This window comes from Pteropus medius, unplaced genomic scaffold, assembly GCF_902729225.1.
Source record: "Pteropus medius unplaced genomic scaffold, Ma_sr-lr_union100, whole genome shotgun sequence".
Classification (NCBI taxonomy): Eukaryota; Metazoa; Chordata; class Mammalia; order Chiroptera; family Pteropodidae; genus Pteropus; species Pteropus medius.
Genome location: NW_024353908.1, coordinates 7,989,597 through 8,016,312, shown reverse-complemented (window position 1 = coordinate 8,016,312; position 26,716 = coordinate 7,989,597). Strand labels below are relative to the sequence as shown.

Genomic DNA, 26,716 nt, shown 5'->3' with positions numbered 1-26,716 from the left:
TAAAGGGCAAAAATTAACCTGTAAAAATAGATTGACTTCTTTTAATTTTTCTAGTATTTCTTGTCTTGCTCTTTCTTCAATCTCCTGTTTATACTGTTCAACTTCACTGTATTTTACCATATTCTTTTTTATGTGACTCTTGAGGTTTACTAATTCTTGTTTCAACTTCTTGTTTTCATTCTCTAGTTTTTCACATTTCTTTTGTATTTCTTTCATGGATAATAACCGCTGTTGGAGAAACTGATTTTCTTCATCTAGACGTAAACATTTTGAAGATGCAGTTTCCAGTTTTGCTGGAAGATCACCAGTCTGCATGAATAAGATAATAGAATTTGGTTATGAGATAACTCAAAACAAGTATTAAGTTATGAAATAAATTCAGTTGCAATAAAATGTGATTTGTACTGTGCTGGAGTCTTAGAATGTGGAACCTTGAATTACACAGAATCAGAAACAACGTTAAGACCACCAGGAGTCACAAAAACACATCCTTTCCTGTCACACTGTCTTTGTCATAAAACATCCATACTTGATTTTCCATAATTTCTTGTCTGAGCTTATCACATCTTTCCTCCATAAAATGACTTTGAATCACATTTTAGTAGAAAGTCTCTCATCTCTTCCTCCATCCAACTGTCCATAATTTTAAAAGAAGTTTAGAGTTATCATATGGAGTAATTTAGGCCTCAGTCAATAAAAGCCTCTCACGCTAAGATTTTTAAAATAAGACTCTAATGAATCTTATAAATACAGATTCTCTGCTACAAGCCATTTACTGAACTACAAATGTTTTGTGCTAATTTGAAATTTGATTCCATGCAGACATGATTTCCAGTATTATGAAAGAATCATATTTCCCAGAGTAAAAATTTAGTGGGATGACTCCCACATATTGCTGAACACAAAAAAATGCCTGAATTCAATAGCGTTATCTTGTAATCCTTTATTACATTCCACAAAATAAGTGAACATACTAAAGAAAAGTGATGACAACAACAACAATCCTGCTATAAATTCAGTGATACTGAGTTGAAAAGAACTACTTGCCTTTAGATACAATGCTTATTTTGTAAAAAAATGTGAGTGGATGTGGTATTTTTAAAACGAGTCTGCAAATCCTTTGATAACTTATAAAATTTCCTTCTATTAAATGCATGATAGCCTTAATAAGTAACTGGTTTCTAGTGAATAGAATATGGCAGATCTGCTGTGTGACTTCTATATCTGGGTTAGAAAATGTGATACAACTTCCATCTGACTTTCTATCTCTAGAGAAGCTCACCCTGAGAACCCAGCTACCATGTTGTGAAGAATGAAGAAACCCAGGGCACACAGTCAGTCCTCCTATAGATGTTCCAACTGAGATGGCCTCAGCTAACGTCCCAGACAAGAGCCAGCTTTAGGTGCCAAACATGTGCATGACCAACCTTTAGAGGATTCTAGCCTAGAGGTTAACCTGAGGCTAAGACTAAGTCCTCATCAAAGTACTATAGGCGCACCTCAGACTTTATTTCAGAATTGCTATGGACAATTATGCCTCCCATTTTCCATTTCTGAATGTGAGTCTTTAGCCATTTAGCAGAATATCGTGTGGTGGGTGGCAGATAACTTGTTTCTTTGGTTCTCAAGTCTTCATATTGAAATGAATTGTCCTCAAGGAGCTTTACTTCAGCGGCCACACCCCAGGCATTTCATCTCTGTTTGTACCCAATTAAGATGGTAAAATCTTGGACTTGGGCCTGAGCCTGACATCATACTAATTGAGACTTGTAGGGGAATTAGGTAGGGATTGGTGTATTTTTTCACATGAGAGGCATAGAAACAATGATGGCCAGTGGTTAGATTAAGCTGGTTGTTAAATGTGTCCTTACATTTTTGAAATATTCATTCCATACATAGGTAGAATATGAGTCAACTTTAGTGACTTGCTCCTAAAGAACAGAATGTGGTGAAAATGATGCTGTGTGAATTCCTAAGCCAGTTTAGAAAAAGCAACATAGCTTCTGCCTGGTCTTGTATCTCAGGCTGCTTAACCTTGGCACCCAGCCGCCATGTAGTGAGGAACTTCGGGCCACAATGACAGCCCAGGTGTTCGAGAGTAGGCCTTCCAACTGTCTTCCTCAAAGTTCCAACCAATGGTCAGCATCAACCACCAGACATGTTGGTGAACAAACCTTCAAATGATTTCAGGCACCAGCCAGCTGCCCCAGTTGAAGCTGAGGGGCACAGAGACTGGCTGCACTTATACCTAAGTGTCAATTTGTGAACAAAGTAAATGTTGTTTATTTAAGGCACTAACCTTTGGGCAGTTAGGAAAAAAACAGGTAAACCTTTTTAGGATTAAAAAAGAGATACTAAGAAACATAACTCATACAGCAGAAATTATTGACATACATTGTTTTATTGCACTTTTCTTATTGTGCATCACAGATATTGCATTACTCTACCTATTGAATGTGTGTGGCAACCCTGCATCTGGCAAGTCTATCGGAGCCATTTTTCCAACAGGTTAGAGTGATGGTTGGCATTTTTGAGCAGTAATGTGTTTTTTAATTAAAGTATGTACATTGTTTTTTAAGACATGATGCTATTGCACACTCAGTAGACTACTTTATAGTGTAAACATAACTTTTATATGCACTGGGCAACAAAAAGTTCTTGTGATTGCACTTTATTGCTTGGGTCTGGAACCACATCTGCAATCTCTCTGTATGCCTGTAGTCCCCTTTAAAGAAGAATCTAATAGATGTTAAGATCAATTTAATAATGATAAACAATGCTAATGAGAAGCAGATAACTAGGACAAAAACATAAATTTTTTTCTTGGGTTCCCTTCAATTACAACAAGGTAGGTATCATATTTTAAATGGTTGCTCTACTTAGGAGATGAGAAAGATTGACAAGGAGACATATGATTTGAACTTTAATAGTTGAAAAACTGTAAGTAGTCGGTTTAATAATGCAAATCTGTTCCTATCCCATTATGATGATAATATGACTTTCAGATGAGATAAAAACTGCCATTCTCTGTAAGTATTCATTTATGTTTCAATTTCCTTTTTTATTTAATAGTTTTCTCTTTAAATAAAGTTTTGTCTTCACTATATTATATAAATACATAACTTTTTCTTGATTCTTGTAGCTTTTCTATCATCCTGTTTCTCCCCTTCCATTGGACTCTAACATTCTTAAATGGTCTCATCTACATATTCATATTTATATCACTTACTCTCTTTTACATGAGTCTGATTTTCAATCCTATAATTGCACTACAAATTCTTTGAGGTTGACTTCTTCTTCATCTTTATCTTGTTTAACTTCTCAGCAGCAATTGACAGCAATGACCACACGCTCAGCCTCTGCTCCTCTAATTCCAAGTCATTTCTAAACAACAGCCACCTTGATGTTCAGTCTTGGACCCTCTCTATTTCTCCTTCACATTCTCTCAGAGTTCTTTACATCTCAATGCTTCAAATCAGATTCCCTAAATAACATGACCCTGTCATTGAAGTCTTCTGTACTTTCTTTCTTCCTTGTAATTCCTCATAAACAATATCCTCAACCATACACTCTTAAATCATCACTTGGTGTGGATTAGCTAATCTTATACATTTTATTTTGAATTTTATTGGTATTGCTTTGAGTGTACTGTTATTTTCTGATCATGGGGCCACCTTCCCCCTCAGGAAGTTGACCAGCATACTTTGCCCTGTTTTTCTCTTAGAATTCAAAAGCTTTTCACAAGAGTCAGATTATCAATTACTATCATTACTTTTTATTGAATTATTTTCTATTATTACATAGAGACCTGACCTGACCTATTGAAGTCTTCTTCTCAAGTTCCTTTCAGATGTATATTCAACTACATTGTTTGAAGGCTTGAGTCAGCTAGAGATCTCTCCTCTTCCTAATCCAGATTCCTCACCTCAACATTGCATGGGTCAAATATCTTAACCCAGGTCGGATCTGGCCTGCAGAGACATAGATGAGAACATCTAGACCTTTTAGGGCTATTGATTGAACTGGTAAAATCTGTCTCTAATTAAAATTTTTTGATCCACAGGGTAGACTTTATAGTGGTTAATAAATCTGTGTCATAATCATAACTCATTTCTATAGGGCTCTACAGAAAATCCCTCATTGTTTTTTATATAAGCTTAAGCAGTTTTGGGCATTCTTACTAATTTAAAATTTTTGATATCTTAGTAGATTTCTTTATGAAACTGTAAGATGACAACTCCTGGCACTCGCAGTCAAGAAAGACTCCTTAGCAACATATTGTCCATACTGTATGAAAAGTATACTAACACAATGCGACTAATTTATACGAAGTTTAGAAAAACAATAATTTTCAGAGTTTCTTCAGCAACAAGTAGGGCCATCAACACAATCTTTCATTTCCTCTTATAGGTATATCTGTAAAATGAAATTGCATGGACCTAGCTACTGTGACTGAAAAGAACTAGTTGGTAGGTGCATCTATCTCAATGTTCCAACTTTAGGATTCACAATGCACTCTTCTGACCTTAAATTATTGGTAGCATCTCTCACAGAGGAGAGTATGAATGACAGGGGAATCCTGTCCTGCTTAGAAATACATTTACAGTCTGTATATGGTGAAAATTCAACTAGATTCACCATTTAGATATAATAAAATATTACTTGGAATTTTCTTTCAGAAATTTTGAAAAATATTTATCTTTTGGATAATTACCTCTCTTTCTTCATCATTTTCATGCTGATACATTCTTTCTTTCAAATGACGCAATTCATTGATTAACTCCTGATTTTTTTCTTCTAGTATATGACTTTGTTTTTCACTTTTGGCCTGAAGTCTTTTTATCGTATCCTGAAACTGTTCTTGGAAATTAATTATTATCTTTTCTTTATTGTCGGCTTTGCTGTGAGCATCATCCAGTTGCTGTCGAAGTATTGCATTTTTGCTGTGTAGCTGATATAATTTCTCCTCTAAGGATTCCTGCTTTCCAGTGCATTTATTCACTTTATCTTGTTCAATTTCCTTCTTCTGACACTGTGTTTGGCTTAAGTCTGTTTGTACATGTTCTAAAACTACAGTCCTTTCTCTGAGAGCATCTCTTGTGTGATGGAGCTCAGTTTCTAGCATATTCAATTTACTTTCAGCTTTAGAAAGTTGTTGAGTAAGAATCTCGTTTTTATCTTTCAGGTGAGACATATCAAAATTCATTTTGTCCCGAAAATGAAACCATTCATGTCTTGCTCTCTGGAAAGTAAGTTCTAGGTCACTTTTTGACATCTGACTTTGCTCATAATCATGTATAGCACTAGCCAGTTTAGAACGGTAGGATTCAACTTCCGTTTCCAGTCTTTCTTTGTTTTGTTTCTCATCCTCAAGTTGAGAGTTTAGTGTAGTATTCTCAGCTTTCTGAACATTAAGCAGACTATTATATTGAAATATTGTTTTTGTTAGTGTTTTCTCATACAGTTTTATGGTCTTTTGAAGATGGTCGTTCTTTTTTTGTACAATTGCAATGTCCCCCAAACACTTTTTTTCCACCTCCTGCTTCTGATTTTTTACTGTGTCTATTTCCAGTCTTAGCATGGCAATTTCATCCAGCAACATGTGCTTTTTATGTGACATATCTTTTTCTTTTTCATGAGTATCAGAAACCTAAGGAAAACAAAAAGACAACTTGTAGCCAGCACTCAATGAAATGATATATCATGGTATTCCCTGAAATTAAAGAAGAACCTATATATTTATATCATAAAAAGGCTTTAGTATACAGATATATCATTGGCAGGGGGGGGGGGAGATTGGTGGTGCTGGGGAAACTAAGTTGGTTCAAAACCTCTAACTTAATATAAGCATAAAATACCCAAAGTTTAAAAATTTAACATAAGACACTGAATCTATGAATGTAAAAAGGAAATCATAGGAGAATTTTTATGTCTCATAATTGGAAAGACAAAAAACCTAGAAGGCCTAAAATAAAAGGTTAATAAATCTGACTACACTTAAAAATGGAGTTTATAGTCTCGATATACAGCTACCCTACAGTAAACATATTAACTCTGCAGATCTTATTTCTTAATTTTTTTTTCCCCTAGGACTATTCCATACACATTCTACTTTTCTAATGCTTTTAGTCAATTATAAAAATCACATCTATTAACAACTGATAAATCTTGGCATTGCACTAAGCACTTCTATATACATCAAAGAACTCAGTTAGCATAATCTGGAATGGAGAGGTTAAAAAGATAAGACAGTTCAAGATTTTTCCCATGTCTTTTGACTCTACAATTAGTGCTCTTGCACCAAACCACAGATACTTCTCTAGTGTAAATATATAAATATGAAGAAGCGTATATTTCAAAAAAGCTCATGGTAAATAAGGTAAAATTCATAGAGCTCCTCTTAGAAAATCATGAAATTATCTGCAGCTACAATAAATTTAATTTCCTCTTTATAATACTTAAAGTGGTAATAAATGTGAAATAGGGGAAAATACACTGACTTATTTTTTACTACAAATAAAAGTTATCAATATATTATCACTAAGAATATATTATGTCATATTGTTTTCATAAGCTTCTTGGACTGAAATAGGAATATTACTTCTTAGACTGAAATAGGAATATTGAGCAAATTGTTATTTTCTCAAAAGTAGGAGAATGATATCTAAAATATGGTCTCTGAACTGGCTATACTTTTTTTCCTTATTATCAGTAGAAGTGAAAGCTTGCCTCCTTATTAATATAGCCAGGGAATAAAATCATTGCCCAAATCTAGGACATCTATTGTTAGTACAAATAGTTTTGAGATTCTGAAAGCTCATCGATTCCTATGGAAAATAGTAAAAACCTCTGCTTTAGATGAAGCCATTGGGAATGTCAACACTTGACTGCTAGAAATAAATGGATTTGAATTAAGACTATATTATTTAATCAATAGACCAAAAATATCACCCCTTAAAAAAATATGTACACATATATGTTGTATGTGTATATATGATACACACACATATATAGACGCACATATATACATACATATGTATGCATTTAAAATCCACTATATTTCCCATATGTACAGTGTTGGGTTTTAAATATATAAACACACAAATACATACACACATGCATTTGAAAATGACTAAACAAAATACCTTAGAATTAATTTTCTTAAGAGCTATTTCTATCTCCTTTAGTTTGCAAAGGTGATTGGTCAGGATTGCATCTTGTGATATTCTGGCGTTCTGTTCTCGAGAAAGTTGCCTCTGAGTGGTATTTTGCACTTCTACAACCTAGAGATACATGTCATTAGGTTCTTAGTTTCATAAAGTTAGAAAAAAGTCAAAAGCTCAAAATCAGAACATTAAAAAATATTTAAAGAATGAAGTCATTTTAAGCACAAGGATCTTTATCCTCCATGAAAAACTCAAATTTGAATTTAAATGACAGCTATATTTGTCATACAGCAAAAATACAGGCAGCTATAGTATTATGAAATAAAGCCTCTTTATGGAAGATTCGACTAGTTCCATCACAGTCTCAAGGCAAGTTAATCTGTATGTCATCATTTAAAAAAAGCCCAAATTAACGTGTATGTTAATGATTAAGCTAAATTTATCTTCCATTTTGTTATTTAGAGAATATATACAGAGCCCTATTGGATGCCAAGAATTATAACAAATTAATCATTTTTGTTGCAAATGTCACATTCACATTTTGAATGAGACAACATTTTGGTTTGTTTTAAACTTAAACAATAAACCTTAAATCAAAAGAAATTAAAAATATTGATAAAATATAAATTTTTTAGCAAAGATGAATTTACCTGATTGAAATTGTTTCTTACAGTCTTCAATTCTAAGTCTAGTGTTCTAAGAGAGATTTCAAGTTGTTGTTTTATTTCAACTTCTTTACAATATTGCTCTTCTTTTGTTCTTAACTGTTCCCTAATTCTTTTATAGAACATCTCAGTATTTTTTGTTTTTTCCTTTTCTTGTTGTAAGGCAAATCTGTAGTTAAATAAACTTATCTTAAAATTCATTTGGTTAGAAAATAAAAAGTTTATACCATGATCTGGTTCTACATATGTTGGATCATTAGCCTAATAAAATTTCTAAGTTCTCAGAGTTTTTTCCTATATGGAGATCATGTTTTTATTTCTGAATTCAATCTCTTCCAAAGATTATATACATATATATAATCTGAAAGGTAGCATTGAAAACTGTTACTTATTTTTAGTCAGTAGTAACTCTGGTAAATATTGTAGAAAAGGAGTTTTGAAATTATTCAGTAAAGGTAATGTGGAAAATTATCTCTGTTTCCACAGTCGTAATTACTTCTATATTAGGACAGATAATTAATTCAGTTACACATTAAAAAAGAGAAGTCATATTTATAAACAAGTTTACAAATTCACTGGAAATAAAACTTCCATTTTACAAAATATAACAGTTACCCCTAAAAAATATTTATAGTGTAAGACAACACCTGCAGATGACTTTTACACAACACATCTGCTGACTACTATAATCCAAGACTAGGCTAAGGAGTCAAATAACTGTCACTCTACATTTTTCATGTTTCTTCTTTTGTAACACTTTCAACTTATCTTGTTGATTATTGACTATTTTATAAATGACTTTAAAATCCCTTTTGGAAAAAGACAGAATTCATATTAATTAAGTCAACAAGAAAGTGTAATATGTGCTTTTAACATAGACCTTTGAATTAATTTTATCAATACTGAATAAACTAATCAGTCATTAATTTCCATTTCACTTTCATTCCAATCACATACTAAGACTAGAACTGCACAAGTTTCTTTAAGGAATTTTTCCTGTCTTGAGAAAAATAGCCATTTCAGACTCTGTTGGTAGGAATGTAAGTGAACTTCAACTTTCTTGAGAATGTTTGGAAATATGTATTAAAGATCTTTTTAAAAAAGTACTTATACTTCAACCAAAAAATACTCTATTAAAGAATTTATTCAAAGTACATAATCAGGAATGTTGAAACAGATTTATATAAGAGATAGTCCTTGCAGCATTAATTATACTATAGAAAAATAACAACCCAAATTCAATTTGTTGAAGAATGAAGTATTTATACGATGATTTGAAAGAAGATACATGAACTTATTATTAGAAGTGTACACTGTTAAAAACTTGATATATTATTTTCACGAATTTTATACTACACTATCATAAAGTTTTCTTCCCTATAAAATCCCAGAAAGCATATTAGCAATTAAAAAACTTCTCTTGTATACCTGTAGTATAAAAGTTAATCTTCAACTTCCAGTCAAAGTGGGAGAGTAGGTCAATGTTGTACCTACCTCCTCTCATGATTACATCAAAATTACAACTAAACTACAGAACAAACATCATTGAGAATCGCTTGAAGTCTAGTTGAACAAAACTCCTACAACTAAGGATATATAAAAGATGCCACGTCAAGACTAGTAGGAGAGTCAGAAATGGCAGACTGGTCCAACAACCATGTGTGGCAGTTCAAATTCAAGAGGGATATCTTGGCTGAGGAGGTCTCCGCTGAAGAGTGAGGTGTCCCAGCCCGCACTGGGCTCCCCAGCTCGAGGTTCCAGTTCCAGGAAGAGAAGTCCCCACTAATTCTGGCTGTGAAAACCGATGAAGATTGTGCCTGAGTGAGATGGAGGGTTACTAGAGTCCCAGGTGTTCCTCTTAAAGCATCCAAGTATGGACTTACTTGCTGACAGAATCACTTACTTTGAGCTCTAGCACTGAGGTAGCACCTTGAAATATGTCTGGACATTTGGGGAGGAACTGAATGATCCAGATTTAGGGCGAAGACTGGAGGGGAAGATTTCCACAGACAGAAGTGTTGGCAGAAGCCATTGTTTCTTTGTTGAGTCTTCCCCTCTCCCAGCCTGGAGACACAGTGGTCACCATATCTGAATCTCCATTGACCTGACAAACACTGTTTGCACTGCTCTGGTGATTCCCTGAGACCCTACCCCACCTAAATTCTGGGCCCACCCAAGTTGCTTCTAGATTTTCCAAAAATCTCTCAAAGGTTCTCAAACCCAAACAAGTAACATTTGCCCTCAGCATACACTGTACCTCTTGTTAAGCAGCCCCAAGCCCTGCACTTGTGTTAACTGGCCTCTCAACGATGCTTAGCCTATCCCAGGTACCTCTGACCCAAGAATGAGTGACAACCATCTGCAGATGATTTTGTAGCTCATAGCAACTGGTCCCAAGCAGGGCACAAGCAGTGGCTGATTTTAGCTTGAAACAGATTCCTGCACAAAGGGCTCCAGAACAAATCTGCCTGGTGGCCAGCTTCAGGCCACACCAGGGCACCATGCAAAAAGACACACACAGTGAGAAGACTTGGCAACCACCTGAACCCTGCTAAAATGAAATCCTTTTCTGAAGGGTCAGCCCCTGCATAACAGCACCTCCACTGTAGTAGCAGCCAGTTCTCACAACCTATCAGATTGAAGATCAATCCTTCTCATTTACAACCAAGGTTTAACAACAGCAGGAGGGTGCACTCAGTCCATACAAAGGACACACCCAGAGTACTGGGCTCAGGTCACCACGGAGACTATGTTACTGGTCCCTATAGGAAACCTACTATATTAGATCACTCTACTATAATTGAGAAACACAGCAGCTCTACCTAATACATAGAAACAAAAAAAGGGAGGCAGACAAAAGGAGAGACAAAGAAATATTTCCCTAATGAATGAATAGAACAAACTCCAGAAAAAGAACTCTACAAAAAGGAGAAAAGCCATGTACCAGATGCAAGGTCTGAAACATTGATTGTAAGAATGCTCAATGATCTTAGGAGAAGAGTAGATAAACTCACTGAGAACTATAAAAAGAGATAGAAAATACAAAAATTGGGATAGAAAACACAAAGAGGAACTAGTCAGAAATGAAGAATACAGTAACTGAAATAAAGAATACTTTAGGAAGAACCAACAGTAGGTGAGATGAAGCAGAGGATTGAATCAGAGATTTGAAAGACAAAGGAGCAGGAAACATCCAGTCAGAACAGAAATAGAAAAATGAATAGAAAAAAATGATAATAGTTGAAGTGGCCACTAGGACAACAAGTGTACCAATATTCACACAACAGGGGTATCAAAATAAGAAGAGTGAGAGCAAGGAATTGAAAACTTATCTAAAGAAACTTACCTAATCTGATGAAGAAAGTAGACGTACAAGCCTGAGAAGTACAGAGTCTCAAATAAGATGAATCCAAAGAAGCCTACACCAGGACACATCATAATTAAAATGCCAAAGATTGAAGACAAAGAGAATCTTAAAATCAGCAAGAGAAAAGCAGTTCATTATCTACACGGAAGTTCTCATTAGACTGTCATCTGATGTCTCCACAGAAACTTTGCAGGCCAGAAGGGCTTCCATGAAATATTCAAAGTGATGAGAAGCAAGGACCTATGGCCAAGATTACTCTACCAAGTAAAGCTCTCATTTAGAATTGAAGGACAGATAACGACCTTTCCAGACAAGAGAAAGCTGAAAGAGTTCATCATCTCTAAACAGGTATACAAGAAATGTCAGAGAGACCTTTTTTTTTTAAGAAAAAAGAGAAGAAAAGAGAGCAAAAATGTGAACACTAAAATTGCAATAACTTCATAACTATAAATAATTGCTTTAAATGTAAATGAATAAAATGCTCCAATCAAAAGATATGGGATGGATGAATGGATAACAAAACCCTTATATGTACTGTCTACAAGAGAATCACTTCAGACTGAAAAAAACACACAGACTCAAAGTAAAGGGGTGGGAAAAGATGTTTCATGAAAATGAAGATTAAAAAAGAATCTGGCGTAGCAATAACTCATATCAAACTAAATAGACTTTAAAACAAAGGCTAAACAAAAACATGTTGTGAAGAACGACCCAATAATCCCATTTCTGGCTATTCAGAGAAACCCAAAAACACTGCTTAGAAGGGGCTTGTGCATCCATATATACATTGTAGCATTATTTACAATAGCCAAGACATGGAGGCAACCTCGGTGTTCACCAATGGCTGACAGAATAAAGAAGACCTAGTACATATATACAATGATATATTATTCAGTCAGCTTTATAAAACATGAAATATTGCTATTTGTGACAACATAGATAAAGCTTAAGATAATTATGCTAAGCAAATTAAGTCAGTAAAAGTCGAGAACCATATGATTTCACATATATATGGAATATACAACTGAAAGTAACAAACAAACAGACAGATAAACGAACAAAAATCATGGACACAGACAACAGTTTACTGGTTACCAAAGAAAAAGGAACATAAGGTAGAGGTACATAAAGTGAAGAGGGTGAAATATATGGTGACTGAAGGAGATTTGACATGATGTGGTGAACACACAATATAACTGATAAAATAGCAAAAAACAGTTATAGCTAATAGGCCAATAGAGATGATGTATTATTAAATTTACACTTGAAATCTATATAATTTTATTAACCAATGTCACTTCAACAGATTAAAAAATAATGTATGTCACCTATAATTCAAAAATTAAAAGTGTTTTTAAATAGTAAATATTCAAATGTTTCTTTGAAACCAAGATGTTCAATACCTCAAATTGCAGAGTTCTTGTTCCCATTGCAGTTTTTGATGCTCTAACTGTGATTTCATTTCTTTCATTTCTGATAGATCCCTTTGTAGTTCAGTTATCTGAGTGTTCATTTTTTTAATTTTTTCTGAATGCAGTTCACAGTGATTGTTTCTAAACTCTTTCAGTCTTTCATATGACATAACTGCATCTTGGATATTCAATAAACTAGGAGAATCTACATCAGTGAGAAAACAAGAATAGAAATAAAATATATGAATCCTTTTTGTGTATAAAGCACTATGCACATACAATGTGGAAGACATCAGACTAAGCTCTGCAGATAAAACAGATATGACTCCTGGCTCTTGTTTAGCTTTAAGTCTAGTAGAGGAGAATGACAGATAAATTCAGAGAGATACAATAAAAAAACAGAATTGTACAATCACATAACAGAACTTAATTTGGGTTGGGCCCAGGCAAGACTTCCCTGAGGAAGAGTTGACTACACCGAGAAACATGGAATGAGCAGAAAACAATTAGACAATGGAGGAAGAAGGGCATTCGACTCAGTCTACAGCATATGCCAATGTTCCATTGCAATCTGCTTCTAGCAAGAAAGCATACCTTCATACATGAAAAAAGCAAAAACAAAACAGACAAAATTATTAAAATTTTTTTCAAGACAATGACTTTAGGCAATGAGGACAATGATTCTGGAAACAAATGGAGTTACCCTAAGGAATGTCCCAGCTCACTGATTTAAAGGAAATGCCAGGCCACAACACCAGGGGAAGGAACTGAGGTAGATTCCACTAGACTCCCTGAGTTAGGTGATGAACCTGAGTGGCAGGTGAAACCAAGGCAAGTAGAGATCACAGTTTAGAACACTGGAGAGGAGAGGGTGAAACAGATGAAGAACTCTGGAGATCTTCAGAGAGTATTCAACTGAGTAAGGAACAGTGCATACACATAGGGAAATTACCGGAGACCAGGAAGGAAAAAAAATCTGAATAGAGTATGAGAAACAGTCCTTGGTGCTTACAGAGTACCAGGAATAGTGTCTATTCCCAGCAGCCAGGATGAATAGACTTATAATAAAGAAGACAATGAACAGAGTAGCGAGAAGTGCCTTGCCTCAGTAGTGGGGAGGAGTTAGCCCTCAGCCAAGCACTGCTCTGGATTCACCTAACAAATTATAAGAGCAAGATCATTTCAAGTAATTTAACTATATCCCAAAACAAAGCTCAAAAAGTTAAGTAGAGGCATAAAAGCTATTTATTAAAAACCAAATAGCTCTTATACAGATGAAAATATAACATCAGAGATTAAAAATACACCTGGTGAGAATAAATGCATATTAGACATCACAAAATAAAAGATTAGGAAGTTTGACATCTGTGAATTGTGAGAAAATTTCAAATAGTTACAACAGCAGGGGTGAGGGACAGAAAAATGTTTGAAGAAAAATTGGCCAAGGTTGTTTAGACTTTACGACAAATACAATGCCAGAGATCCAGAAATAGAAGTAAACTACTGTGATTTTCTTGTAGTATATATGATGTGGTATAATGTTACTTGAAGATAGACTGTGATAAAGTCATTCAGCATAAACCAACCTTAAGTAACTGATAAAATAGCAAAAACAGTTATAGCTAATAAGCCAAAAAAACAGAAACAAAAACAAAAACGAAAATGAAATAGAACTAAATCATAAAAAATTACTCGATTAATCTAAAAGAACACAGCAAAAGAAGAAAATGGGAACAAGGATCAGACAGGACAAAGAGAAATCAAACTACATGATGACAGATTCAAGTCTACTATAGATTAATAATCACATTAAATGAAAATAGTCTAAAAACCTTACTTAAAAGACAAGTTGTCTGACTGAGTCAAAAAGCAAGACCCAATTATATGCCACCAGAAAAAAATGCACTTTAAATATAAAGACAATATTTTTAAGGTTAGATATAAGATATACTACACTAATGCTTGACAGAAGAAGGCTGAGCTAAAGTGGCATTATTAATACCAAAGTATATTTCAGAGCAAAAAATATTACCAGCAATTAATGAAATTATTTCATAATGATAAATTAATAAGTGGCATTAACAATCCTAAATGATTATGCACCTAATCACAGCTTCAAAATATATGACACAAAAATTGATAGAATTGCAAAGAGAAATAGACAAATTCACAATTACAGCCTGATATTTTAATACAATTCATTTAATTAGTGATACAACAAGTAGCAGAAAATCATCAAGAAGATAGTAGACTTGAACACCACCATTCTTATCAAGTACTCATGGAACATTTACTGAAAGAGTATATTCTGTATTATAAAATCAATCTTAATATAAGGGGTATGTCAAAAGGTTTTAGTCATACAAACTGGAACTCATGAACAAAAATATCTCTGGAAAATACTCAAATATTTGGAAACTAAATACACACATCTAAGTAACCCTTAGATCAAAGAAATAATGAAAAGAGAAATTAGAAAGGATTTTGAACTGAACGGAAATGAAAACATATTACATTTTGTGGAATGCTGCTACAGTACTACTTACATGGAAATTTATAACATTGAATAACTATATTAGACAAGAAGTCTCAAATCAATGACCTTGGCTTTGATCTATGAAACTATTTTTAAAAAGAAGAGCAGATTAAACCCAAAGGAAACAGAAGAAAAAAAATAATAAACATTAATGTTGAAATCGATAAGGCAAAAAAAAATAGTCAAAAATCAATGAAACCAAATGCTTTCAGGAGATCAATAAAAGTAACAAATCTCTATCTTGGCTGATAAAGAAAAAGAGGAAAAAAAACACAAATTACCCATATCAGAAATGAGTAGAGTGACATTACTACAGGTTCTACAAATATTAAAAGAATAATGGAGCAATTTTATAAACTGGATGTAAATAAATTTGACAACTCAGATGAAGTGTGTAAATTTTTTGAAAGACAGAAATTATCAAAGCTCTATCAAGAAAGAACAGATAAGATAAACAGCCCTAGAGCTGTAAAAGAAACAGAAGTCTTACTTAAATACTGCTCCATAAATAAAATTTCAGGCCCAAAGGCTACACTGGTGAATTCTACCAAACATTTTAGCAGGAAATGATACCAGTTCCATGCAAACTCCAAAAAAAAAAAAAAAAAAAAAAAGGAAGACTTTGAGAAATGTAACTCTACACATTCTATAAGGATAATGTTACCCTGAAATCAAAAACAGATGGAGATATTATAAGAAAGAAAAATACCTCATGAGCCTGGAGGTAAAAATTTTAAATAAAACATTAGCAAATCAAATCCAAGAATCCATTAAAAGAACAAATTGTCATGACCAAATTGGGTTTATCCCAGGAATGCAGGGTTGTTTTAACACTTAAAAATCAATTAAAGAGGGTCAAATACATGCTGATGAAGGAGACTAGATGTCAAGTGGTGCGCACCCAATAGAATATACAGAGGTCGTATTATAAAGTTGTACACTTGAACTTTGTGTTATGTTACTAAACAGTTACTAAGAAATTTAATGAATAAAAAAATCTTTCCACAACAGCTTGAAATAATTTTTAATTAAAAGATAGAAACAAATTCTATAATCATGGGGAGGGAAATTTTTCCAGTGGAGAGGGAGGAGTACATCGTCAGCTGCCTCATCTATTTGTAATATCACTCATATTTCATTGTAAGAGTCTATAAATTTTACTGATTATTTCGCTAAGCGTACAACTAGATGGATATGTTTGTGGCACCCACTGGCAAAGTCAAATTTTGCTAAACACATATTCAAAAACTATAAGCAATGAAGCTTTTTCTTTTGTTTAATGTGAACTCTCTCAAAGTAGAAATGTAAGACTGAATCCTGCCTTCTCCCCCGGTGAGGAAAAAATGTATTTCTTTTTAGCAGTAAAGTCCTAAATTTGTCTTAAAAAGTAATTGCAAGTGAGTTTGGGGTTTCTTTTGAGGGTGATGAAAATGTCCTAACATTAATTGTGGTGATGGTTGTACAACTCTGTGAAAACACTAAATACTCAATTACTCAATTGCACTCCTTAAATTGATGAATTGTATGATATATGAATTATAACACAATTAAGCTGTCATTTATTCAAAGTAAAAAAGCAGTTAATGTTACTCTTTATGTTAAAAAAACTGAAAAAGAAAAACCATATTCAGTAGAGTGAAACAAAGACACTCGACAAAATTCAACATCTATTTCTGATAAAACTTTCAGCAAACTAGGAATACAAGGGAACTTCTTCAGTTTGATAAGATGATCTATGTAACTCTATAGCTAACAACCTATGTGTAGTGAAAGACAATTCTCTCTCCAAAGGATCAGGAACAAGAAGGGAATAAATGCTTTTCCTCCTTTTTTACAGCACCATACTAGAGATTCTACTCAGTGTAATTAGGCAAGATAAAGAAACAAAAGACATCCATCTGGGAAAGGATGAAGAAAGCTGTCTTTGTTAGCAGAAAACATGATCACACAATAGGAATCAGCACACTCTAACCAGTGGATCAGGTTGCTTGTTTTAGTAAACACAGTTGGACAAAAATACAGTTATGTACATTAACTTATGTATTGTCTTTGGCTACTTTAATGGTACAATGGCAGAGCTGATTAGTTGTGACAGAGAATAAAATGGACACAAGTCTTAAATGCTTACAAATCTTTAGTAAAACAGTCATTTTAGAAAGAAAGATTGACAACCTTTGGTTAGGTAGAAATTTTGACAAAATCTACAAAAAAGCAGCTGGAACTAATAACTGATTTCAGTAAGTTGAAGAATAGAGCATCAATATAAAAAAAATCAACTGTATTTCTTTATTAGCAGAGAACAATCAGAAATTAAAATTTGAGATATATTGTCTACAACTTCACTGAAAAAGTAAAAAAATAAGAGTAATATCACAAAAGGTGGAAAGACCTATACACTAAAAAATACAAAATTTTACTGAGAAAATTAAAAATTAAAGAAAATTAAAAATTATGTATATGTCTATATAAATGGAGGCATATACTTTGTTTGGCAGTTGAAAATTCAATATTGTTAAGAAGTCAATTCTCCCCCAAATTAATCTGGAGAGTCATCAGATCTCATAATTCAAATCTAATTGCAAAAACACCAGCAGATTTTCTTTTTTAGAAATTGATAACCTGATTTAAAATTCATGTGGAAATACAAAGAATCTAGAAGAGCAAAATAACTATGAAAAAGAATATTGAAGGACTAACACTACCTAATTGCAAGAACTATTATAAACCTAAAGTCATTAAAACACCATGCAGTTGATGTAAAGATGGCCAAATACATCGATAAGACAGAAATTAACACGCACATATATGGTTAACTGATTTTGACAAAGGCACAGTGGCATGAAGTGGGAGAAAATAGAGCCTTTCATCAATTGGTGCTGGAAATATTAGATATTCATACCCAAAAGAATGAACTTGGATCCATATCTTGCATCACATGTAAAAGAGAACACAAAATGGATCATAAATATAAATGAAAAACCTAAAACCATAAAAGTCTACAAAAAACATAGGAGCAAAATTTTGCAACCTTGTGCTAGGCAAAGATTTCTTCAATATGAACACCAAAAACAAAATTCATAATAAAACAAAAGGATAAATTGGAATTCATCAAAAGAAAAATAAAACTTCCACTCTATGAAAGACGCTGTTAAGAGAATGAAAAGACAAGCCACAGACTGGGAGGAAGTCCTTGCAAAAAATATAGGTGATAAAGGAATTGTATCCAGAATATATAAAGAATGCTCTAACCTAATTTTTAAGATGGCAAAAGTTTAGAGAGACAGTATAGAGAAGACAGATGACAAATACACACATGAAACGCTCAAAATTATCATCATTATTAGGAAAATGCATACAAAAACTGTAATTGTATACACAGCCATCAGAATGGCTAAGATTTTAAAAACTGACAATACGAAATTTCGTGAAGATATGAAGGAATTGGAACTCATGTACTGCTGATGGGAATGGAAAGTAGTATAATTATTTTAGAAAACCATTAGTCAGTCTCTTAATAAGGAATATAAAGAGGTATGAGGAGACATTTGGGGTGATGGAAAGGTTAACTATTTGGATTGTGGTGATGGATTCATATGTGTATACAAACATCAAAGCTATTGAAATATACACTTCATATACATGTAGTTTACCTAACCAAAGCTGTTGATAACAAAAAAGCTCTATAACAAGAAAAAGCATATCAGACAATGGCTAAGACACAACTAGAAAGAAGGTTATGAAATGATACAAAATGAAAATAAAGAGTTGTGACCTTTAACTTTGCTTATAGCAAAGGGGAGTAATAGCTGGGTTTTAAGCAATGGGGTAACGATTTGAGATCTGAAATTTTAAAAATATTTAATAATGCTGCTTGCAATGTAGACCAAGGTTCTAGAAGGCAGAATGTCAGGGAAAACTGTTCTCAGGTTATTTCAGTATTCTAGGGTATAAATCATTGAAACCTGACCTTGAGTGAAGGCATAGGAGAGAAGCAGAGTCAATGAACACACTAAGCATGGCCATTCACACTGAGAAAAGTGCAGTGGAGATGCTCATAGCTCCTAGGCTGATCGTATATAATTGCTCTCATTTTATTTTAATAGAAAACATGTTTCTAAAAAATACAAAAGATAAAAAGCTCTACAACACATCCATGATTTATGGTGCAATAGCAGACAAGGTGTGCTTATATTACTACCGAATACATACCAAAGCTTTATATTTATAGTATGGTCCTACCTTTATAATCTGTGCCAAGTTGTTCAGATTTCTGATAATTAAAGTAAGGCAACTTGCAATATTCTGCTACTGTTTCAAAACACTGAGTTAAATCTTGGAGGTCATCCACGGAATTAATTTGCTCTTTGACCTACAAATAAATAATACTGTTATTCGAAATGTCCCCAAAATGTTGACAATATATACTAAGTGTACAGAGGTGATAAATATCCACCTTTTTATAAAATCAAAAACACAGGCATTCTTAAAAGAACTGATTTTTAGCAAAAAGAGACCTTTATCAATAATGAGTGTACTAAATTACTTTTTCAAAGTAAATGTCTCTACAACAAAGAAAGATTTTCTATTTTTTGCTATGTCTTTTACAATATATATTTTTTGCTACAGGTAATATTTTTGATAATTTATATTTTACAATACCTTGTTCTCTTCATTAGATGTTTTCTTTGCAGACCTAGAGAAATAAATAATTCTTTTCAAGCAAATATTAAATACTTAAAATATAAAGACTATCTAAACCTATTGTTCCTTATATAAAATCTCTGCATTTGTAGCTAATTTTCTCTAAGGGGGATAAACAATATATTAAAAGAATAACATTAAGGGACAAAGAAAATATACTGCTAATAATAGTAACACAAAATATTAAATTTAGATCAAGCTGACAGACAAAGCCAAAGGAAAAACATAATGGTTGTTACTTGCATTGTTAGATAAGAAGAAGCACTATACCAGTGTATTTTATTATCATTTTCATTTTTTTAAGAAAATACATTTACTGGTACTAACTCCTATTTGGAAAATATTACTTAACTACTTATATGAAGTAAATTCTTTTAATAATTATGATATTAGATTTTGAGGACTTATCAGGCAACTAGTAGGCATTATTATGGGCACTTTACATGTTTTAAGGACATGTTAATCCTAAAAAAATTCTGGGAGGTAGGCAATAGTTTCGGTACTTTACAAAGTAAGAAAATAAGGCACAGAAAGGCTAAAGAACTTTTCCAAGTCCATACAGCTGGTTGATAGCAGAACAAGAATTCAAACCAAGGACATCTGGCTTCAAAACATATGTTTCACATTATGCTTGGAAAGTACTATTTATTTTAAAGTATTTTTGAAGGACTATGATAGCAAATGAATCAATAGCATTATTCCATTTCTAGCTATAATTATAAATAACAATTTCTGAATATTACACTCTTTTAAAAGAAAAATTAAAAGGTTTTATATGTGGGCAATATCGACATATTATTTCAATAAACTAAAAATGCTTTTTTTTCTAAACAAATTCCCCAATGGGCATTCATTCATCTATTCAACTGTTTATTCACACATTTGACATATACTTATTGAGCACACAATATGTGTTACTAACACTGTTGGTAGAGAAAGTGTGGTTTTTATACTTTAGAAATTGATAAGCCAAAAATAACAATCAAGAATAGATTGTTAATAGTTTATGTTTCTATTGTATGTAAATAAAATCTTCCTCTTTTCCCCAGAATCTACTTCTATACTTCTATATGAACAGAATCTACTTCTATATGAATAAAAGTACGACAATTAGTTTGATATAATATTTGCAAGATAATATAATTCAATCAACCAGTTCTCTAATACTTGAAAATGCAAACAAAATTAAATTTAGTAAACATGAACTCTACTGGATCATTTCCAACAATATATAAACACAGTCTAAAAGCTCTCATCTTAAATAAGAAAAACAAATGAATAAACCTCCTTTAAACTCCACATTCTTCCTTAGTCATCATCCATTTCTCTATTGCTTATCCCATATACTAACCAATCTAAAGGTAGAAATAGACAACAATACAATAAAAGTAGATCTCAGTACCCCACATTCAGCAATGGATAGATCAACCAGACATAAAACAAGCACATTGTCAAACTTGAATCATACGTTAGACCACATGGACCTGACACTTACAGAACATTCCATCTCTCTCTTATCAGGATCTCAAAGAGATATCTACACTCCTATGTTTACTGCAATATTATCCACAATAGCCAAGACATGTTAAAAATAAGTATATATTGATACATGAATGAATAAAGAAGATATAGTCTGTCTGTGTGTATATATACACATTCACACAGATTTGATGGAATCTTTTTCAGCCATGAAGAAGGAAATCCTGCCATTTACAACAATAGGGATAAAATTCGAGGGCATTATACTAAGTAAATAAGTCACATGGAGAAAGACAAATAGTGTATGATCTCGCTTGTATGTGGAATTGAAAAAAGCTGAACTCATAGAATCAGAGAGTAGAATGGTGGTAGCTGGGGACCGGAAGCATAGGGGAAATGTGGAAATGTTGGTCAAAGGGTATAAACTTCCAGTTATAAGATGATAAGTTCTGGGGAATCTAATGTACTGCATAGTGTTTATAGTTAACAATATTATATATTATATACTTGAAAGTTGCTATGAGAGTAGATCTCAATGTTCTCACCACAAAAAAGGAATGATAATTATGTGAAGTGATGGAAATGTTAACTAATGTTACTGTGGTAACCATTTAGCAACATAAGTGCATCAAGTGAACATACTGTATGACTTAAACATATAAGACAAGGGTATATGTCAATCATATCTCGATAAAGCTGGAAAAAAGTTAAGTTCCAAATTTTTGATATAGCCATATGTCATTACATATAGTTCAAAAATAGCAATAATTTCATTTGTTATGATTTTGTTTATAAATGATGTGATCAGATAATTTTTGTATACTTTTAGTCTTGTATCTAATGCTAATATAAGAGTAATGTCAGGAACATGGTGGAGTAAGAGATGTGCCCAGATCCCTCCCTTTGAGACAACAATAAGCTGAACATCTAAAACTCAACAAAAAACACCCAACCTGCACAAAACCATGTAGAGGGAGAGATCTGTGAATAAGAGCTACCGCAGGTCAGAACAGCAGGAGTCAGGTGGTAGACTGAAAGAAACAAAGTAGCTGCCTTTCACAACTGAAACTCTCAGCAGGAGGAGGGGTATGGGAGAAGGTAAGGAGGAGAGAAGGTGTAGTGGGTTCCCTGAGCAGTGCTGCCTGGGAGAGCTGTGAGCTCCACATAGCAGTAGTGCCCAGGGATCAGGGCAGAAAGCAGAGAAGTGGTGAAGGCAGGGGAGCAATAGTTGATTACTACAATCCAGGGTTGCAAGATGCGAGGCTGAGCCACAGCCCCTAACCCCCCACCAGAGGCACCTCCCTCCATATTCTCCAAGACCTAACACCGTGTAGCACCAGGGGAATCTGAGCAAATGCTACCAAAACTGTCGTAAACAACGAAGGGGACTGAGACTAAGGGTAACAAGTGTGATTGAATATCTATGAGAAAAAAAGGTATTATTAAGCTTTATATAAAGCAAGGACCCAAGAGGCTTAAATGCCAACTACTGGAAACCAAAAGAAAAATGCCTTCTTAGCAACAGGCTAAAAAGAGACCACTATATAATAAATCTTTTTGGAAAAAAGCAGAATATGCATCCTTTAATGCCCAGATGGAGAAATAGTCCATTAAATACCATGAACAATCAAGGTTACAAGGAATCTCAGAAAGAAAGAGAAAAATCTCCAGAAAATAAGCTTACAGACATAGAAATATGAAACTTAAATAACAAGAGAATTCTTCTGAATACTTCTGAAAAAACTCAATTAGATCCAAAATAATTCATATCAACAATACAAGGAATTGGAGAAACAAATAGATCAGCAGAATGAGTTTTTCAGCAAGGAGACTGAAACCCTCAAAAAGAACCAAACAGAACTTCTGGAGATGAAGAACACATTAAAAGAGATGAAGAATGAAATAGCAAGCTTGGGAAATAGAGTCAACCAAATGGAGGAAAGGATCAGTGATATTGAAGACAGAAATCTAGAAATAAATCAGAAGTAAGAAGAGAGAGACCAAAGAATGAAAAATAATGAAAGAGAAATAGAAGAACTAGCTGATACCATCAGGAGATGAAACATAAGAATAATGGGCATTATCAAAGGTGAGGAAAAGGAGCAGGGATTAGAAAGCATTTTCAGACAAATAGTTGATGAGAATTTCCCAAATCTAAGGAATGAGCTGGAGCTTGGAATTCAAGAAGTCAACAGAACGCCCAATTATCTCAACCAAAAAGGCCTTCTCCAGGACACGTTGTATTAAAATTATCAAAAATCAACAACAAAGAAATAATTCTCAGGCAGCCAGGGAAAAGGAGACGGTCACCTATAAAGGAAAACCCATTAGATTATTGTCAGATTTCTCAGCACAAACCTTACAAGCCAGAAAGGAGTAGAATCAAATATTCAAACTTTTAAATGAAAGGAACAACCAGCCATGAATAATGTATCCAGCAAAGCTCTCCTTTAGATATGAAGGAGAAATTAAGACCTTTCCAGACATACAAAAATTGAAGTAATTCTCCAGTACGAGACCCACATTATAGGAAATACCGAAAGGGGTCAGCTCACCTAAAATGACAAAAAATACATAACCATGAGTAAAGCGACTAGTAGACAGATAGTAGAGGAGTGCAACCCTTACTAAGAACAGGGCCTTATAAGCTTAAACATAAGATGAGATTTGCTATTGCAAGGTACTTAGGAATGTTAAGAACATATAGGGACAAATTGAGACAACAATAACAGAAAAGGGGAGAATTCAAAGATCCAAATTGGAAAAGGGGAATGGAGATACGGCAAATGGAGAAGAAAAGGAACTACTGTATGTATATTATATATACTGTATATATGTTATATATAATATATATATATATTATATATATGTAAACTATCTCTTACATATTCATAATGGTAACTACATGCCAAAGAGTCAGAAGCAAAGTACATAACATAAAACAAGAAGAACCAGAGGCAAAAGCCACAAAAGTCAACCAAAATGAAGAAAACAGAATCACGAGGATAAGGAAGCAATGGAAACACCGAGCTACCAGAAAGCAGAAGATAAAATGGCTATAAGAAGACCTCATATTTCAATAATCACCTTAAATGTAAGTGTACTGAACTCATCAATAAAAAGACACAGAGTTGCAGAATGGATCAAAAAACAAAACCCAACCATATGCTGCCTCCAGGAGACACATCTCAGTTCGAAAGACAAATATAGACTCAAAGTGAAAGGGTGAAATATGATATTCCAAGCAAAAGGCATTCAGAGAAAAGCGGGAGTAGCGATACTAATATCGGACAAAATAGACTTCAAAAATAAAAAAGACAAAGAAAGATACCGAGGGACACTTCATAATGTTAAAGGGAATTATGCACCAAGAAGACATAACACTTATTAATATCAATGCTCCCAATCAGGGAGCCCTGAAATATGTAAAGCAATTACTAACAGAACTAAAGGGAGAGACAGACCAAAATATTATCTTAGTTAAGGGACCTAAATACCCCACTGTCAGATATGGACAGATCATCTAAACAGAAAATCAATTAGGAAATAGCATCCTTAAATGATATATTAGAACAACTGGCCATAATTGACATTTACAGAGCCTTCCATCCCCAAACAGCTGCTTATACATTCTTCTCCAGTGCACATGGAACATTCTCAAGGATTGACCACATACTCGGACACAGTGATAACCTCAAAGAGGGTTGAAATTATATCAACTATATTCTCTAATCATAATGCTTTGAAACTAGAAATCAAATGCAAAGAGAAAGCAGGAAGAACCACAAATACATGGAGATTAAACAACATGCTACTGAAGAATAACCGGTCAGAGAACAAATAAAAAGAGAGATCAAGAGATACATAGAAATGAATGATAATGATAGTACAACATATCAAAACTTTTGGAACACAGCAATAGTAGTCATAAGAGAAAAGTTCATACCATTACAGGCCTATCTCCAAAAACAAAAATGAGCCCCCCAAAACCAATCTAACTCTTCACCTTAAAAAACTAGAAAAGTGGAACAAATGAAGCCTAAAATCAGCAGAAGGAAAGAAATAATCAAAATTATAGAAGAAATAAATGAAATTGAAACAAAAACACAATAGAAAAAAATAAATGCAACAAAGAGTTGATTCTTTGAGAAGGTTAATATGATTGACAAACTCCTGGCTAGACTCACTAAAGAAAACAGAGAAAGGACACAAACGAAATCAGGGATGAAAGAGGGGAAATTATGACTGACATCACAGAAATACAAAGGATCATACGAGAATACTATGAAAAAAGTATATAACACCAAATTTAATAACCTAGAAGAAATGGACAAGTACTTAGAAAGATAAAACCTTTCTAGACTAAATCAAAAGAACTAGAAAATTTAAATAGACTAATCAGCAGTATGGAAATGGAAACAATCATCAAAAACCTACCAAAAGGTAAAAAGTCCAGGACCAGATGGCTTCACCAGTGAATTCTACCAAACATTCAAAGATTTAATACCTGTTCTTCTCCAACTGTTCCAAAAAGTTGAAGAGGAGGCAATATTTCCTGACTCATTTTATAAGAGAAATATTACCTTGATACCAAAACCTGATAAAGATAACACAAATAAGAAAACTATAGACAAATATCTCTCATGAACAGAGATGCAAAAATCCTAAATAAGATGCTAGTGAACCAAATACAGCAACATATTAAAAAGATTATAAACCATGATCAAATTGGCTCAATTACAGGGACACAGGTATAGTTCAACATACACAAATCAATTAATATCATACATCACATAAACAAGTTGAATAATAAGAATTATATGATCATATCAATAGATGTAGAAAAAGACTTTGACAAGACATAGCATCCATTTATGATCAAAATTCTTAACAAAATTGGTATAGAAGGAAAGTACCTTAACATAATAAAGGCCATAGATGAAAAACCCTCAGCCAATACAATACTTAATGTTGAAAAACTAAAAACCTTCCCTCTAAGATCAGGAAAAAGACAAGGCTGTCCACTATCGCCACGTTTGTTCAATTTAACATTGGAGGACCTGGCAAGTGCAATCAAGCAAGAGAAAGATATAAAAGACATCCAAATAGGAAACAAAGAAATCAAACTGTCACTATTTGTGGATGACATGATTCTCTATATGGAAAACCTTAAAGGCTCCACAAGAACACTACTAGAAACAATAAGCAAATAAAGTTTCTGAGTACAAAAATCTGTGTTCAAAAATCCATAGCGTTCCTATGCTCTAAGAATGAAGTGTCAGAAAAAGAAGTGGAAAAAATAATTCCTTTTGCAATTGCAACAAAAAGAATAAAATACTTAGGAATAAATCTAATGAAACATGTGAAGGACCTATATAATGAAAACTATA

General features: G+C 33.4%; 1 protein-coding gene across 1 annotated transcript in view; it reads right to left on the bottom strand.

Moving 5' to 3' along the window:
• Positions 1 to 4,702: 4,702 nt before the first annotated feature.
• Positions 4,703 to 26,716, bottom strand: part of LOC120593752 (ankyrin repeat domain-containing protein 26-like) — a gene marked incomplete at its 3' end in the record, with an annotated part of 90,024 nt that continues 68,010 nt past the window's right edge. The window contains 6 exon segments of the mRNA XM_039851660.1: positions 4,703 to 5,650; positions 7,146 to 7,283; positions 7,817 to 8,000; positions 12,602 to 12,815; positions 19,386 to 19,515; positions 19,806 to 19,839. Of these exon segments, the coding sequence (XP_039707594.1) occupies positions 4,703 to 5,650; positions 7,146 to 7,283; positions 7,817 to 8,000; positions 12,602 to 12,815; positions 19,386 to 19,515; positions 19,806 to 19,839 (1,648 nt within the window).